Genomic DNA, 17,262 nt, shown 5'->3' with positions numbered 1-17,262 from the left:
GGTTTCACCTTATAGCATTTGCAATCTTCTAGCCTCAATCTCCCAAGTACTGGGAGCCACACCAGTGATGTTCCTCTTCTTCCCCACATCTTCCTTTTTTTAAAAAAATTTAGATTTCACTTATTTATCATTTATACAGTACTCTACCTACATGTGTAGAGTACTTCTGCTACATACATAGCAGAAGAGGGCACCAGATCTCAGTATAAATGGTTGTGAGCCACCATGTGGTTGCTGGGAATTGAACTCAGGACCTTTGGAAGAACAGTCGGTGTTCTTAACCTCTGAACCATCTCTCCAGCCCCTAATAGGAAGTTTCTAAAAGTAACTTTTGAATAAGGAGTTTTTTCTGAGCAAGTTGTCTCTGAAGTCTCTACCTAATCACCAATGAGGTTAATGGTGTCTACTTTGTAGTGAAGAAAAAAAAAAAAATATCTAAACAAATGCCTTTGCCAAAATAAGATTTTATTTTGAAAGACAGTGAGGAAGGAAGTAAAACTGCACAGGTGTAGATCCCAAAAAGTTGTGTTCTTTGGTAACTGATGTGATGTTATTTAGCTCTCTGGAGAGGAGATTTTTTTTTTCCCATAAGCCAGCTTCTTTTTATGTCCTCAGACGGGCTTTCACCATGAAGCAGACTAGCCTCAACCTCTTGATCCTCTAGCCACAGCCTCCCAAGCGCTAAGGTGACAGGAGTGAGCTTGCTTTTATTGTTGTTTCTTTTGTTTAGTTCTGTTTTGTGCAATATCCACACCTCAGGTGTGCTACTCAAGCACATTTACAACTAAGCCACATCAGAGCCTACAAGCTCATTTTAGCCAACTGCAACTTTCCAGAGAAAGGATTACAAAAAGTGTCTGATTAAATTGGGGCTGGGGAAATATAACCAGCCTGATATAACATTACAGCCTGATTCCTATGCCCAGAGCCTATATTTAAAAAAAAAAAAAAAAAAACAGATTTAGGTGATAGCTCAGGAACTGACAGCACTGGCTACTCTTCCAGAAGATGCAGTTTCGATTCCCAGCATTCATACAGTGGCTCACAACTGTCAGAGACTCCAGTCTCAGAAGATCTTCTGGCCTCTGTGGGCACCGGGTATGAAGGTGCTGCACAGATATACACGCAGGCAAAACACTCATCCACTAACTCTAGCAGTGGTAGGAGGATCTCTGAGTTTGAGAGCAGCCTGGTCTCCATGGTGAGTTCTAGAGCTATATAACAATAAACACACATGCACACAAATAAACAACAAAAAGCGAGAAGCCCTGCATACTTTTAATCTTAGCCTAGAGCAGAAGAAACTGGACTCAATGGCTTGCAATGCTGTTCTTAAGAAAAATTCACTTAGACTTTTCATCAATTTCAAGTCAGCATCAATGAAAATCAAAAACAGTAGCACAATACAATGCAAAGACACACTTGATCCCTGATTTACAGGCTGGGGAAGGACGGTAGGAAAGAAACCTTTGCTTTACATACTTAATCCATTATATTTCTGTAAGAGGAGAAAATTTGCATATACAGTAGAAACACTGACTCATGCTGTAAGTCTGAGCCAGTGTCGAGGCAGTGCAGAGCTCTGTGTGATCTAACTGCAGTGATGTGCCAGGCACTTTCTGGAACACCTCATATTCTTTTTTGAGAAAGGGTTTCTCTGTGTAACAACACTGGGACTTGCTCTGTAGACCAGGCTGGCCTCGAACTCACAGAGATCTGCCTGCCTGTGCCTCCTGAGTCTGAATTCATTGTTTTGTTGTTGTGCATTCTGAAACTTTTTACTCTTGCCAAGTGCTTCTTGAGCACCACACTCAGTTATCCTAACCTTTAACTATAAAGCTCTCCTCCAGTTTGCTCTGTTAGTAATATGTGTTTCCCTGGACTAAAGATCTGTGGATCTAAGGATCTCTCAGCTCATCAGTTTGCCTGTCAGGTATCTCAGAGCACATGAGCAGCTCTGGGTAAAAGTAGGACTGAATCCCAGTGTCCCTGAAGAATAAAAGAGATGGACGGAATGCAAGAAGAACACTGAACTGGAATTTATTCTCAGTGTCAGAGCGCACGGCATCCAGCACGACAGTTCCACCCCTTGACTTTTTAAATATGCATAAAGGAAAACGCAAATGACTCACTTAGTGACAGCAGCAAAAAAATTAACCACTGATGGCAGGCAGATCTTCAGAGGGTTTAGCTGGCTCAGCACAATACGCTCAAAGTTTAGACTCTGAAGATACTGCAGACCTTGGATTAAAAAAAGGGAGGGAGGAGTTAAGTTATCTTTAAAAGACCGAATTAGTACATATTCAAAAACCAATTTAAGGGCTCTATGGTAGAACAAGTGCTTACGACGGGCTTGAGCCCCAAAGTAAAGACATTATCAAGAAGTTACTGTATCTCTATACAGGAATAAAGTTCAAGCCAACTGCTGGCAGCCAGTGCAGCTTTTCTGAAGAAGAAGAAAAAAAAAAACAAAACAATCATTCGTATCGGGTGAAGGATTACATGGCAACCTGGAATCAGTGTCTATAAGCTCAGAGCAGAATAAGTGCACAGAGTAGAGAGACCATGGAAGCTGAATTCCTGGCAGCCAGCAACAGACTCAGTCCAGCTCGTGTGTCTTACCAATGCAGCCAAGCACCATTCTCAGGTACATGTGACTGTTGGTATTTTCTCCCTCTCCCCTTCAGTCATCCCAATACAAACCTCTCTTGGAGCTAGTGAATTCTTCCTACAATGGAATCCTAGCTCGGGCTGAGGAAAAAAGATTACAAATAGAAGCCAACCCGAGCTGCATGGTCAAAACACCTCAAAAAAATTTTTTTAATAAAATATAGATACATTTATTATTTTGAAGCAAACAGACCAACTTTGTTCTCTTAGGAATTTGATATATGCTTTAATTTAAAAATTACATAGGGGCTGGAGAGATGGACCAGTGGTTACGAGCACTTACTGCTCTTGCAGAGGACCAAGACTCAGTTCAAAGCTCACAAGTGTCTGTGGCTCCAATTCCAGAAGATCTGATGCCCTCTCCTGAATTCCATGGGTACCAGGCACACACATGTTGTACCGACATACATGCAGGCAAACATTCATAGACATAAAATAAAACTAATAAATCTACTACATAGTAATGATTTATTATAACTAATATATTATATACAATACATATTGATTGCATATATGTGTATATGTATATACATGTATATATATATGTATATATATGTATATATATATTTAAAACTCAACATAAACAAAGCCAGGTATGGCACACACCTTTAATCTCAGCCATTGGAACGCTGGCAAGAGAATCATTGGGAGTCCAAGGACTCACACACATATACACACAGATAGTCACACCTCTGTGGGGTCCAGGCACAACCCCTGACTCAGATGTGACCCTGTGACCTCGGAAAACTACAGGCATGACCTACAGCCTATGACAGTAGTTCTCCACCTATGGGTCATGACCCCATTGTGGGGGTGTTGAACAACCCTTTCACAGGGGTCACCCAAGACCATCAGAAAACAAAGATATTTACTTTATGATTCATAACAGTAGCAAAATTACAGTTATAAGGTAGCAACAAAAATAAATTTATGGGGGTCAGCACAATATGAAAAACTGTATTAAAGGGTCACAGCATTAGGAAGGTTGAGAACCACTGGCCTAGAAGGAATGTCCTCCTTGGGGCAAAACAAGGTCACAAGGGCAGGGAAGTGTAGAACTCACATACAGGAATCAAAGATCCTGTTTGTCCAAGCTGTAACTGCAGTGCTCTTTCTAGTAGCTAGCTAAACAATACATAAACAGCACTGGGGAAAAATAAAAATTCTTCATTCTTGAAGGGAACCCAGAGCCTTTTGTCTGTCTACCATTACTCTCCATTTCAGGCCCATGATGTCACAGCTGTATTTGTGGTGTCCCCCTCCCCCATTACAACCCTCTCACACATTTAAAAATAAGCATTAGTGCTATCAGAATCAGCTCAAAAGAATGCCTTGGTGAACAATGGCCTGGGGAATTATGAGAGGCTCCAGGAAAAAAGCCAGAAGGCCTTTTAACTCAGGTACATTTTATTCACTGTTCATCTGGTATTGCCCCTGTGACAAACATTTACATTCAATTTATAAGACAAATTTATTATTGTTGGACACAGCTAAAGAACCCAATCTGATCAGTGCACCCTGAATCTGGATATGGCCTTCTGCCTTGCTTTCCCCAATATAATCTATGGTACATGCCAGGCAATTTTAAAATGGTCTGTCCTGAGAAAATTTGAAAGGGCTGCTCTGTTAATATTTAGTATGTGCTTACTGGTGTTTATTTACATGTTTCTCATCATGTTTTTCTGAATTCAAGCAACCTTTCTTGGATCATCGCTCTCTTTGTTACATTCATGTATAAAAGTACACTGAAAGTAAAGTAAGGCTGTATGTAAGTAATGTAAGTAATCATGAGACTGTAGGTCCATCCCATTCTTTCAGGTCCTCAGATCCCATGTCCAGCTACAACATCTGCACACGTCAGTGAAAGCTGACAAATGCAAGGAAGCAGCACTGTCCTCAACATGTAAGTCTGTAAGAAAACCCAGTCTGAATCCACACTACTAACCTTCCTTCAAGTTGCCACTCAAAAGTTGCTTGTGTCTAAAAACAAAAATATAGAACACAGCTTGGCAGGCTGAATAAAATGGTCCATGAAGTGCAACGTCACAGAAAGCCTTTGCTCCTGAATCCTGGTTATCAAGGTACATGTGCAGCCAGTTAACCAAAAGATCCAGGCATGACTTTACAGTGCTGCAAAGAGAAAAGTCAGGGTCATCAGCTGTGTCAGAAAGCTAGAGACAGAAACACATATTTGTCAGCCATGCATGGTGGTGTATGCCTTTAATCCCAGCACTTGAGAAGCAGAGAAAAGCAGATCTCTTTGAGTTCCAGGCCAGCCTTGTCTACAGAGTAAGTTCCAGGCTAGCCAAGGCTACACAGAGAAACCCTGTCTTGAAAACAAACAAAAGAACCACAACAAAAATTAGAAGGTAAGGTTTTTGGTTTTTTTTTTGTTGTTGTTGTTGTTGTTATTGTTTGTTTGGATGGGATGAAACCCAGAACCTCATGCATGTTAAGCAGCCAATGGGTAGTATTTGAGCCTTCTATAATGGCTGTCTTTCACTGAAGAAGAAACTGGCCTCCTACAGATACCCTGAATCACCTCTAAGTTTTAATACTGGGGTTTTGCATGTGCCAAATGTGCTTTACCAGTGAGCTTCATCCCATCCCTAATTAACTTAAAAAAGGTTTTCTTCAGGTCATACAGACACAACTGACTCAGAAAACAAAAGAAAAAGGACAAACCTACAAAAAGAATCAAACTAATACACAACACCATGCTATCCATAGACAGGCTTTCAAGTCCAACACATGAACAAATGCTGAAAGCCTCATGTACCCTTCTGTTTCCAAAATGAAGATCTCTCCTCAACCTGCTTCTTAGAAATAACATCTTGCATTGCCGTGAACAGACTTCCTCCATTGCTTTACAAAGACAAACCAATGATATAAGACCTATTTCGTTAGCTTAAGACAGTACTATAATCTTCTTAAAGTCAAACATTAAAAAGCATTTAGAAAATTAGTTTACTTACATAAGAGGAACATATTTAGCTCTTGCCAAAAAGCTCCCAATGTAATTTGAAGCAGCTTGCCTGATGATGGCAGGGTTATTTGGATCCTGCAACTTTTTCCAGAGATGTTCCAAAAATGCTTCTGCAAATCCCTGTAACAAGAGAGGCTGCTGGTTTGATCTTTCTAATGCTGAAGACTATATTCTGGCTGTCAGCACCCTGAAGGTTTTCCCTAACAATGTAGTTACATTGCTAAGGAATAGCGGGTCATTGTTCTTACTTAAAAGCAAAAACTGAACAGGCCCCTTCACTCCATATCTGTTAGTCACCGACACCTAGAAACATTCTCTACCTGGGAACACAGTGGCCACACTGCGTTGAGATTCAAGATTGGCTATTTCCGTTCTCCTTCTTATACTCTACTACAATCTCTCCAAGCTGATCCTCAGCCCTGTAGCAGCCTACTCTACAGGGGGCGCTCCTCCCTCCAACTCTTAGTTCAGACCCAGAGTCCCCCTTTGCCCTTTCATCCCTGTTGCTCTTCAATTCTGTGACTTGATGACCTATCTCCAGGATGCCCTGATCCCACTACCCTAACTGCCTGTGGACACCACCTCTAGGTATGAACAGGACCACCTTAGGCCTTTCCTGAAGCCCCCTCAGTCTTTTCTCCTGGCTATATCCTTCCCTTCTGCCATGCCAGAAGAATTCACTATCGGGAAATCCACAGCCATCACTTCCCTAAGATCCAGAGAGGGCAACATAAGCCAAGGAACAGAACACCCACTCAAAGATAAGACCAGATATCAACACCAAGAATCACCCAAATCATTCCAAACCCCAGGTGCCTTAAAAGCAGTGCAAAACATAAGCCATCAACAACCAAGATAGCATGACTCCACCAGAACCTAGTAACCCTACTAAAGAAGGTCCTGAAAAATGCAACACTGCTCAAGCACAAGACAAGGACTTCAAAACAGCAATTCTGAATATGTTCAAAGATGATATTAATAAATCCCTAAGGAAAGTCTTAAAAAAAAAAAACAGTAAAATGAAAACAGTTTAAGACATGAAAGTAGAAAAAAAGCTCAGTATTGGTGGTGTACCCCTTTAATTCCAGAAAAAAAAAATGGGGATAAGTTTAACCAAGCAAGTGAAAAACTTCCATTAAAAAAAACTTTAGGCTGGGCACAATGGCACAGCACTTGGGGAGCAGAGGCAGGTGGATCTCCTGAGAGTTTGAGGCAAGTCTGATCTACAAAATAAGTCCAGGGGCTGGGGAGATAGCTCAAAGGTTAAGAGCACTGACTGTTCTTTCAAAGGTCCTGAGTTCAATTCCCTGCAACCACATGGTGGCTTACAACTATTCCTCTTTTGCTCCTCTTCTCTTGCTCCCTCTTGCCCTCGCTTGCCCACTCTTGGCTCCCTGCCCTCTCCTCTTTCTCTCTTTCCCCCATCATGTCCTGCTCTCCCTTCTCTCTCTCTTCATCTCCATCTAATAAACCTCCTTCATATATATATATGAAGTCCAGTACAGCCAAGGCTACACAAAGAAACCTTGTCTTGAAAAAAAAAGAAAAAAGAAAAAAACTTTAAGACACTGAAGAAAATACCAGAAGATAAAAAGATGCCCCAGGTTCTAGTAGAATTAATGAAAATGGCAATCCTACAAAAAGCAATCTACAGATTCAACACAATCTCCATTAAAATTCTAACACAATTCTCTACAGAACTTGAAAGGACAATATTCAGCTTCATATGGAAACACACACACAAAGATAGCTAAAACAACCCTGAATAATGTAAGAACTGCAGGAGGAATCAGTATCTCCCATCTTAGGGACTTCTACACTGCTATAGTAATAAAAACTGCATGGTATCAGCAAAGAAACAGAAATGTTTATCAATGGAATCAAAAAGAAGACCCAGACATTACTCCACATACCTATGGACACCTGATTTTGACACTGGAAAAAAAGAGCATCTTCAACAAATTGTGCTGGTCAAGTAAAACTGGATGGCTGCATGCAGAAAAATATAAATAGATCCCTACTAATCACCCTGCAGAAAACTCAACTACAAATGAATAAAAGACCTCAACATACTACCAGAAACCCTAAACACAAAAAAAGAGAAGGCGGAGAATAGTCTTCGACTCATTGGCACAGGAGAAGACTTTCTGAGCTTAACACTGATAGAACAGGCACTAGGAATAACAATAAATGAAACTTCATGGAATTGAAAAGCTGCACAGCAAACGACACTGTCATTCAGACAAAGTGGCAGGTTAGAGAGTGGGAAAAGACCTTTACCAATTACACACCTAAGAAAGGGTTAATATATAAAAGTATTATAAAGAACTAAAAAAACAAAACAAAAACGTGGACATCAAGAAAACAACCTAACAGGCACATAATTAAATGGAGTTCTCAAACGATGAAACACAAATGGCTAAGAAACACTTAAAGGTTCAACATCCTTAGCCATCAAGGAAATGCAAATCAAAACTACTCTGAGATTCCATCTTACACCAGTAAGGCTGTCAATAACACAAATCACATCTAATGCTGGAAACTATATAAGGAAAGGGAAATACTCATCCATTGCTAGGAAAGTACAAACTTTACAGCCTCTTTGGAAATCAGTATGGTGGTTCCTCAGGAAGCTGGCAATTCATCTACCTCAAGATCCAGCTATACCACTCTAGGGCACATACCCAAAAGGACTCTGCATCCTACTACAGAGACACTTGTTCTCCCAAGTTCACTGCTGTTCTACTCATAAGAGCCAGAGCTAGAAACAGCCTACATATCATCAACAGATGAACAAAGAAAATTAGACTTGAAAGGACCATGCATAGACGGACCTCAGCCCCCTACACAGATGTAGCTAATGGGCAGCTCAGGGTTCATGTGGGTCCTCTAATAAGGGGTTGACATTGACATGGACTTTGTTGCCTGCTTTTTGATCATTCCCCGTTGGCTGGACTGCCTGGCCAGGATTCAGGGAAAGAGAACGAGCTCAATCCGGATGAACTGGGGCAGGAGGAGGCTCCCCTTTTCTGAGGAATAGGCAAGGAGGGATGGGAGAGGAGAGAAGGTGGGACCTAGAGAAAAGGAGGAAGAAGGATATGATCAGGATGAAAAGTAAGTTAATTAATTTAAAAAGAAAGTATGGATTTGAGCCCTAGGAGAAGGAAGTCACCAGAAGGAAGGAGAAGGGCACCTACTAATGACTAAAGACAGGACAACAGTGTGTCTATGTGCAGTTTTAAGGGGAAAAATGAGGAATAAAATAGTAACATAGGGGCTAGAGAGATAGGCTAAAGATTTGGAGCTCATACTGCTCCAGAGAACCAACTTCAACTACAGGAAATCCAACATCTTCTAAATATTGTGAACATCAGTGCTCATATACACACATACCCACACAAACATACACAAGTACACATAATTTTTCAAAAAATAATACATTTTTAGCTGGGCCTGGTGGCACATGCCTCTAATCCCAGTACTTATGTGATAAAGGCAGGCAGATCTGATTTCCAGGCTGCCCAGAGTTACACAGTATGACCTTATAAATCAATCAACTAATCAATCAAACAATCAATCAATAAACCAACATGGCAATGCTATTTTACTTACCAATTTGAAGCTGCAAAGGAAAAACATGAAGAATTGTACATGGCAAGAAGCATGTGTGGGCAATAGGAGTTTGTCAAAGATGGATATCAGATCACGGTATAAATCCTTTGTTTTATTGTTATCAATCTTACCTACAAAGAAAATTCAAATTTTAAGTTCATAAATACATACTTTTAAAGAAACATAATACCAAGCCAGTGGCCATGACACACACCTGTAATCCCAGCACTTAGGAGGCAGAGGCAGATGGATCTCTGTGAGTTCAAGGCCAGCCTAGGCTACACAGAGAAAACCTGTCTCAAAAACACGCCCACCACAAAAAAAAAAAAAAGGAAAGAAAAGAAATACAATACAGCATTTAGGGCTAGAAAGTTGGGTCAGTGGTTAAGAGTACTGTATACTCTTCCAAAGGACCTGGGTTCAACTCCTAGCACTCATATGACAGCTCACAACTATATGTAACTCCAGTTCCAGGTATTCTGACACCTTCACACCAATGGACATAAAATAACATTAAATAAATTATTTTTGAAAATCAGCACTTGATCTGGGTGTGGTGGTCCTCACCTTTAACCCCAGCACTCAGGAGACAGAGGCAGGCAAATCTCTGTTGAGTTCGAATCTGACTTGGTCTACAGTTTCTTGGACAACCAAGGCTGTATAGAGAAAGGCTGTACATTCATAAGGCTCTAGCACAAAAAGGGAAGAAAAGACAGAAAAGCAAAACCAAACTCCTAGGGGGCTGGAGAGATGGCTCAGGGATTAAGAGCACTGTCTGTTCTTCCAGAGGTCCTGAGTTCAATTCCCAGAAACTATATGGTAGCTCACAACCATCTATAATGTGATCTGATGCCATCTACTGGCATGCAGGTATATATACAGATATATACATACAAATAAATAAATATTAAAAAAAAAAAAACAAGCCCCAGCATTATCCATTAGCTATAGTTAGGACAGTATTAACATTGCTGACTTTGAGTTCCGTGTTCATGTATCTGTATATGTGTGTACACACCTTCTCAACACAGGTCCTAGGTACCACTTTGGGCTTTTGCAGCAGGCAGCAGGCAGTTTTCAATCCTGAGTCATCTCAGTGGCTCCAGATTTTGCATTATTCAGTGTAATCCCATAGTGACAAGGAAGTAAGCCCTTACTTACTTCACACTCTTCTGTGAAGCCAAAAAAATGATCTTTCTTGTTTTTTTGAGACAGGGTCTCATGTACCCCAAGCTGGCCTACAATTCACTATATAGCAAAGGTTGATCTTGAACTCATGCTCATCCTGCCTCTACCTCCCAAGTGCTGTGATTTAAGGCATGGGCCACCACACTCAGCTAATAAACTTATTCTTAAAGCACAGCACAGTGCATAGACATGCAACCTCCAGGCTATTTTCTAAGGATTAGTTTGCTCAGTAAAGTTAAAGAAATGACAATGGGCATAATGAAGACACCTAGCAAAGGCTCAAGGAACTACAGAACTCAGGAGCCATCCTAAGATAGCCAGCACAGTTATTAAATTTCTTGAGCATCTAAAATACAAGTGATCTCTTCTTCTAAAGTTGTCCAGACTCCATCTAATACCCTTTATTAAACAACAGTGAAAACATCATAGGCTTTGAAGTTTACTACAAATACTGCAGTCTTAATGCCACTTCCTCCCTTTTCAAACCATATGACACTGGCATGGAATTTGATCTGTCTGACCCTTTCTTATCTCATTCTCAGGCTAATGACCAACCATCCACACGGCAGACATCCTCAATGTAGGACAGCAGCAAGGAGAACAGGATGTCCAAGCGCTCTGCGGTGGGATGAACCATCTGGCTAGGCTGCTCCAGGTCAGCTTTCCTTTCAGGTTCAGGGTCCTCATCTTCATCCTTTGAGGAAATGAAAACTGACATTACAAAGTCTTTAGTGTTTGAAGAAACTGACATAGGCTATTATTTCTTCCAAAAGAAAAGAGAAAATGCAGACACTGTCCCAGACTCTCATTTAAAATACGGATTAAAGTCACATCTCGAATTTTAAATAAACACCAATCTGATTCTTTTTTTTTTTCCTTTTATTTTTTGGGGGCTTGGCAGATGGGGTTGGTCAGAGAAGAAGGGCACTAGGACTGGACCCTCGTGCACACTAAGCTTGTGTGCTAACACTAAGCTGTATCCACAGCCCTGACTCTTGGTAAGACCTAAACAGAACATGCCAACAATACATTCTTATCCCTGATCTTGGTGACTACTGCAACTACAGTGCTGGGGCTAAGTCACCTTTCCCAGGCCTGGGCATGCATCTTAAAGCTACTGTGTTGTCTCCCAAGTCCAGTCACAACCTCAGTACCAACATCAAAGAGTCCAGAAAGGCACAGAACTGTAAGTATTCTCAGTGAGAATTCTGCCCATCCTAGTGTCTACATAGTAGAAGACAACGGACTCTGGAAAATTGTCCTCTGGCCACATGTTCCCCAAGACACACATGTATACTTCCTGCCATATCCCAGACAACAGGCTCTCACTTAGCTTTCTTGCTCCCTGATGCCTGGCCTCAAGAGTACCTCAGTTCAGCTCAAACTCTGGTCTGCAGAACTCCAAGTCACACAACTAAATTGCAGAGTGACTATCTTAAGGTCTCTAATTGAGAAAACACAGAAACTAGGCTCTGCAGAGATGACTCAGCTGTTAAAGAGCACCAGTTGTTCTTCCAGGGGACAAAGGTTCAATTCCACATGGCATCCCACACCTGTCCATACTCCAGTCCAGGGCTTCTGACACCCTCACACAGGTACACATGTAGGCAAAACACCAATGAACAGAAAATAAAATAAATTATGTATTTTTAAAAATAGAAACTAAACTGGGATACTTTCTGCTTACTGTTTTCTCACAGATGCTTGTGCCTTTCAGAAACAATGAAAAACTTTTTATGAATTAAAGTGAAAAAAATTTCAACAAAACTTAAAGCCTTGGATATAAACCATTTATAGAGAGGTCTCTCACTAACCTAGAGCTCACCAATTATCCTAGACTGGTCAACTACTGTGCCAGAGGTCTCTTGCCTGTGTCTCACTAGTGCTGGAATTTTGAGCACATATCACTACCCCCAACAACTACTACCCTAGTGCTGGGTTCTAGGTAGCAAACGCAGGTCCTTATATGTACAAGGCAAGCACTCCACAAGCACAGCTATCCTTCCAGCCCCTCCAATATTCTGTTTTAACAGAAAGCTTTAAAAAGCTAAACCATTAGCTGTCTTTCTACACTTTGATGTGATAAACCTCCAATGTATGCTTTTGTTAATAGAAATGCTAGCAATAAGGACAAGAATCAAAATACCAGATTAAAACAAAGAGGTTTAACCATCAATGTCAAACAGGGATGCTGACCATATCAAACAATCCTTCTGTGGTATCTGTCCCATCACAAGTCTGAGCTTCAGTCTCTTCAGCATCTTCAATATCCTGCCGGGAAACACTCACCTACATCACAAAAATAAATGAGAGATATCTGTAGCTGATAATTAATCCATATATATATAAAATGCTGTTTGTTTTTCAAGACAGAGTCTTTCTACGTAGCTCAGGAGGTCCTGAACTCACTGTGTACACCAGGCTGGTCTAAAATTCAAAGATGCCTCTGCCTCCTGAGTGCTGAAATTAAAGGTGTGCTCCAACCAGCTTATTGTGTATATTATAAAAAGCTCTATCAGCATCTTATAAAGCACGCAACAAAATATTGGTGCAAACTACCACACAGAGAAGTTGAAAGATTGTAAGGGGCAAGTCCTTCACCAGTATACCTAACACAGGTAGGTGTGTTATGACACTCATCAGCCTCAAAGCAATGGCATTCATTCCACGTCTTTCAACGACCAAGACACAAACACATACATGTCATAATGTCAAAGATATGTGGTCACATATCTATGCACATGTCTATGCATGTCTTTGCAGACATACTTTAAACTACTCCTTAAGAATATAAGAGACTTAGCTGGGCAAGGTGGAGCTGCCTTTAATCCCAGGGCTAGGGAGGCAGAGGCAGGGAGATCACTATGAGGTCTACAAAGCCAGTCCTATACAGAGAAACCCAGTCTCTGATAGAGAGAGAATTAACAGGGCTTATATATGTACCTAGCCAGAAGTGTAATCCTAAGAAAACAGTATCAGCATACACAACTTACAACTCTTCCGAGATCTACTTCTTTCCATCTCCCTGTTCCCTGCTCCCTGTACAGTGTTTATGTCAGCACATAATAGTAATCCCAACACTCAAGAGATTGAGACAAGAGGATCTATATTGCAAGAACACCTGGAGCTACAGAAAACCCTTCAGAAAAAAATAAGCAATAAATAAAACAAAGAAAAAGAAAAGTTCGCAATTGCAGGATGTGGCAGGGCCAATCCAAGCCAACCTGGCTACACTGCGAGACCCTGTCTCAATAACTAAAACTCAGGAACTGGAGAAATGGCTCAGCTGTTAAGAGCATTTGCTCTTTTTCACTCATAGGCGCACTAAATAAATGAATGAATGAATGGATAGCCATAAAATAAAATTTGTGTGTTATGTCACTTTTTTTTTAATGTGCATTGGTGTTTTGACTACATGTACATCTCTGTGAAGCTGTCAGATCCCCTGGAATAGGAGTTACAGACAACCACTAAACCATCTTCTAGCCCCCAAAGTGTTATCTATATACATGTGCATGTTTGCATGTATGCGACCTCACATTTATAGACATGTTTATGGGAGGAGGTCCAATGTTATTATCAGAAGTTTTCCTGAATTGCTTTCAACCTTATTCACTAAGGCTGGTTCTTCCAGAACCTAGAGTTTGCAGGCAAGACTAATCTAGCTAAGCAGCTGGCTTTGGAGACCCTATTTTTGCTTTCCAAGCATGAGAGTATAGGCAGGCCACCACATGTACTGGAAGTTTTCATGAGTGCTTTACTCGTTGAGCCATCATCATGGCCAAAATCCAAGCACTTTGGCTTTGCTCATCCTTGATGGTACTGACCATACTCTCTTCTTCCAGATCCTCCCAACATTCACAGGTTCAGTTTGCTTTCTCTTCTGACCACTCCTGCTCCCCTGTGCTCACTGCATTGTTTCACAAGCCTATTCTTAGATCCCCAGCTACAGACAGTTGATCTTAGTTTCAATCACTTAGGGTTTTATTACTCTGAAGAGCCACCATGACCACAGCAACTCTTATAGAGAAAAACATTTTTAATTGGGGCTAGCCTAGTTTCAGAGGTTTAGTCCATTATCATCATGGCGGGAAGCATGGCAGCATCCAGGCATACATGGTGCTGGAGAAGGGGCTCAGAGTTCTACATGTTGATGGAAAAGCAGCAGAGCTTAGGCATAGGAGACCTCAAAGCCCCATCCGCACAGTACAGCACTTCATCCAACAAGGCCACATCTTTTTTTTTTTTCTTTTTGGTTTGAGACAGGGTTGTGTTGCCCTGGATGTCCTGGATTGGCTTTGTAGAGCAGGCTGGCCTTGAACTCACAAAGATCTACCTGCCTCTGCCTCCCAAGTACTGGGATTATAGGCTTGGGCCAACGTGCAGGGAAAGCCCACACCTTCTAATAGTGTCACTCCATATAGGCCTAACACTCAAACACGAGTCTATGGGGCCATACCTATTCAAGCCACCACAGTAAGTACTCTCCAACTAGCGCCTACCTGAAACTAAATCTGTCCAAACTGGAACATTTATCTTACACAGCCTCCTTCCTCTTTATTTAAACAAAACAAAACTTAACCTCTTCACCCTAAAATTATGCATAAGTAACAATTTTAAAAAATAAATGGATGCAGGATCCAATTTTAACACTCATTGTAGGCATTCCTCATACCATACCATACCGTCCCAACAGGCAATCTAGCTCACAACACTTTCCACAATGCACCTGTGTGTTTGTATGACTATATATATGCACTGTCCCTAACCATTAGACAATTCTCAGAAAATAGATAAAGTTCAAGAAGTATGACTCAAGCCAGGCTGGGTGGCTCACAGCTATAATCCCAGCACTGACAGAGGCAGATGCAAGTGGATGGTATGAGTATGGGGCCAGCCTGGTCTACAAATCGAGTCCAGGAGAGCCAAGTCTACACAAGGAAACCTGTTTTGAAAAGTGCAAGAGAGAGAGAGAGAGAGAGAGAGAGAGAGAGAAAGAGGGAGGGAGGTATGACTAGAATGACTAGAATGAAACAAAGAACTGGACTATTTTCCACTGTTGCTGCTGTTTCAAACATAAGAAAAATGCAGTCATAAAACTCCATAAATAAAAACAGAGAAAAACTATAGGTGATTTGATACTTACATCTAACTTCAATAACTTTTCAATAACAAGCTCCAGAATTTCACGCCTCAAAGTTGGGAAATATAAACTTATCCTTAGTAAGTTATGAACATAACATTCCTAAAGCATGAAATATGAAAAGATGAGTAATTCAGCACAGTGTTGCAGAACATCAATTATGTAACTTTTACTTCAAATAAATAGAAAAGAGACTATCAGTACAGAAACTGCACTCTTCAAATCTACATATGTTGAGTATGACGAATCTAATCACCCCCAGGAAATGTTTCTACTTTGCTGGGCTCAGTGGCGCGTGCCTTTAATGCCAGCGCTCCTCTCCAAAGACAGTCCAGAACAGACAACAGGGCTGTCTGGAAAACCAAAAAGAAAAAAAGAAAAAGAAAAAGAAAAAAGGCTTCTACTTCTTAATACACTATTAACTTCTGGTAACCTTTTTTTCTTTTTATTTCTTCTATTTCTTCATTTGTGGTGCTGGGGATCAAACCCAGGACCTTATACATGCTAAGCAAGCCCCTGCCATGGAACTCCATCTGCAGCCTCCCTGGTAATTCTTGTTTATATAAGTATCAACATAAAAGTTATTTCTGAAATGAATTCTGATCCATGACCTGCACACAGTAATAAAATGGCACTGAGAATTGCAAAGAGTTACTAGCTAAGAAAGTAGATAATATATACAGTGGTTCACACCATAATCCCAGAACTTAGAGGCCTTGAGGCCAGCCTAGACTACAGATTAAGACCATGTTTCAAGAAAATATGACAAAAAGAAAAGAATATAAGGAATGTTCTTAGTCCTCTCCTTGGGAGATAGGGTCTCACACTATAGCTTAGGCTGGCCTCAATAATTTGCAGTAGTCCCCTTGTTTAACCAGGATTACCACAACACTCAGTGAAATGGAGTATTGAGTTTAAAAATCTAGAAAGTTATTTTTAAGAAATAACAATAATAATAATAATAACTAACGTAAAGTCACAAAACAATCTTTTTATGAAAGATTTCTTACCAAAGTTCTCTCTGATTTTCTCACAAATGGAAATTTGTCTACCAATATTGGCATTAGAAACCATGGTGTCCTATTTAAAAAAAAAAAAAAAAAAAAAAGTTAACTGGACTTTCTAAGAAGCTTACATCTGCATCCTAAGAACAATGAGGACATAAGAGGCAAAAGAGAACTCTACCTCAAGCAATCAAAGCCCAAATCAAGGGAGTGTCAGAAAAAGATCTTAAACAACTTACCTAAAAACATGCTTTATTAACTTTGTTAGTAACAGCAAGTCAAAAAACAAGCTCTTCTTCCAAAGATTAGCCGCTTCAGTTTAAATTTAAAACGTGTATCAGTACATAAGTATATTAAAGAGGCAAAGTATCATTAATTTGAGATTTTTTTTTTTTTTATTAAGGAGAGGTCTCATGTAGTCCAAGCTAACATCAAATTGTGTAACCAAAAATGACTCTGAATGCCTGAACCTCAGTCTCCACCTTCCCAACATAGGCAGTAGCCCATCCCCAGCTTCCCATTTGTAGTTAACAAAGTAAGACTGGGGCTGGAGAGATGGCTCAGCAGTTAAAAGCACTTATGTACACTTCCAGAGATCTTGAGATCAATTCACAGCAACCACATAGTGGCTCACAATCATCTGTAATGGGAGCTGATTC

The 17,262-nt window shown here is 40.6% G+C and overlaps 1 protein-coding gene across 2 annotated transcripts in view; it reads right to left on the bottom strand.

The window, feature by feature from the left end:
* Positions 1 to 17,262, bottom strand: part of Rrn3 (RRN3 homolog, RNA polymerase I transcription factor) — a 32,414-nt gene that overhangs the window by 4,501 nt on the left and 10,651 nt on the right. For both annotated transcript variants that reach the window (XM_021650813.2, XM_060364231.1), the window contains exons 8-15: positions 16,610 to 16,679; positions 15,603 to 15,701; positions 12,653 to 12,745; positions 11,012 to 11,150; positions 9,269 to 9,399; positions 5,646 to 5,776; positions 4,616 to 4,800; positions 2,133 to 2,241 (exon numbers count right to left, since the gene is read on the bottom strand). In XM_021650813.2, coding sequence (XP_021506488.1) covers positions 2,133 to 2,241; positions 4,616 to 4,800; positions 5,646 to 5,776; positions 9,269 to 9,399; positions 11,012 to 11,150; positions 12,653 to 12,745; positions 15,603 to 15,701; positions 16,610 to 16,679 — 957 coding nt within the window. The remainder of the gene's footprint in view (positions 1 to 2,132; positions 2,242 to 4,615; positions 4,801 to 5,645; positions 5,777 to 9,268; positions 9,400 to 11,011; positions 11,151 to 12,652; positions 12,746 to 15,602; positions 15,702 to 16,609; positions 16,680 to 17,262) is intronic.

Source organism: Meriones unguiculatus, chromosome 11 (genome assembly GCF_030254825.1).
Source record: "Meriones unguiculatus strain TT.TT164.6M chromosome 11, Bangor_MerUng_6.1, whole genome shotgun sequence".
NCBI classification, from domain to species: Eukaryota; Metazoa; Chordata; class Mammalia; order Rodentia; family Muridae; genus Meriones; species Meriones unguiculatus.
Note: the sequence above shows the minus strand (reverse complement) of the source record. Positions and strands in the feature narration are given on the sequence as shown.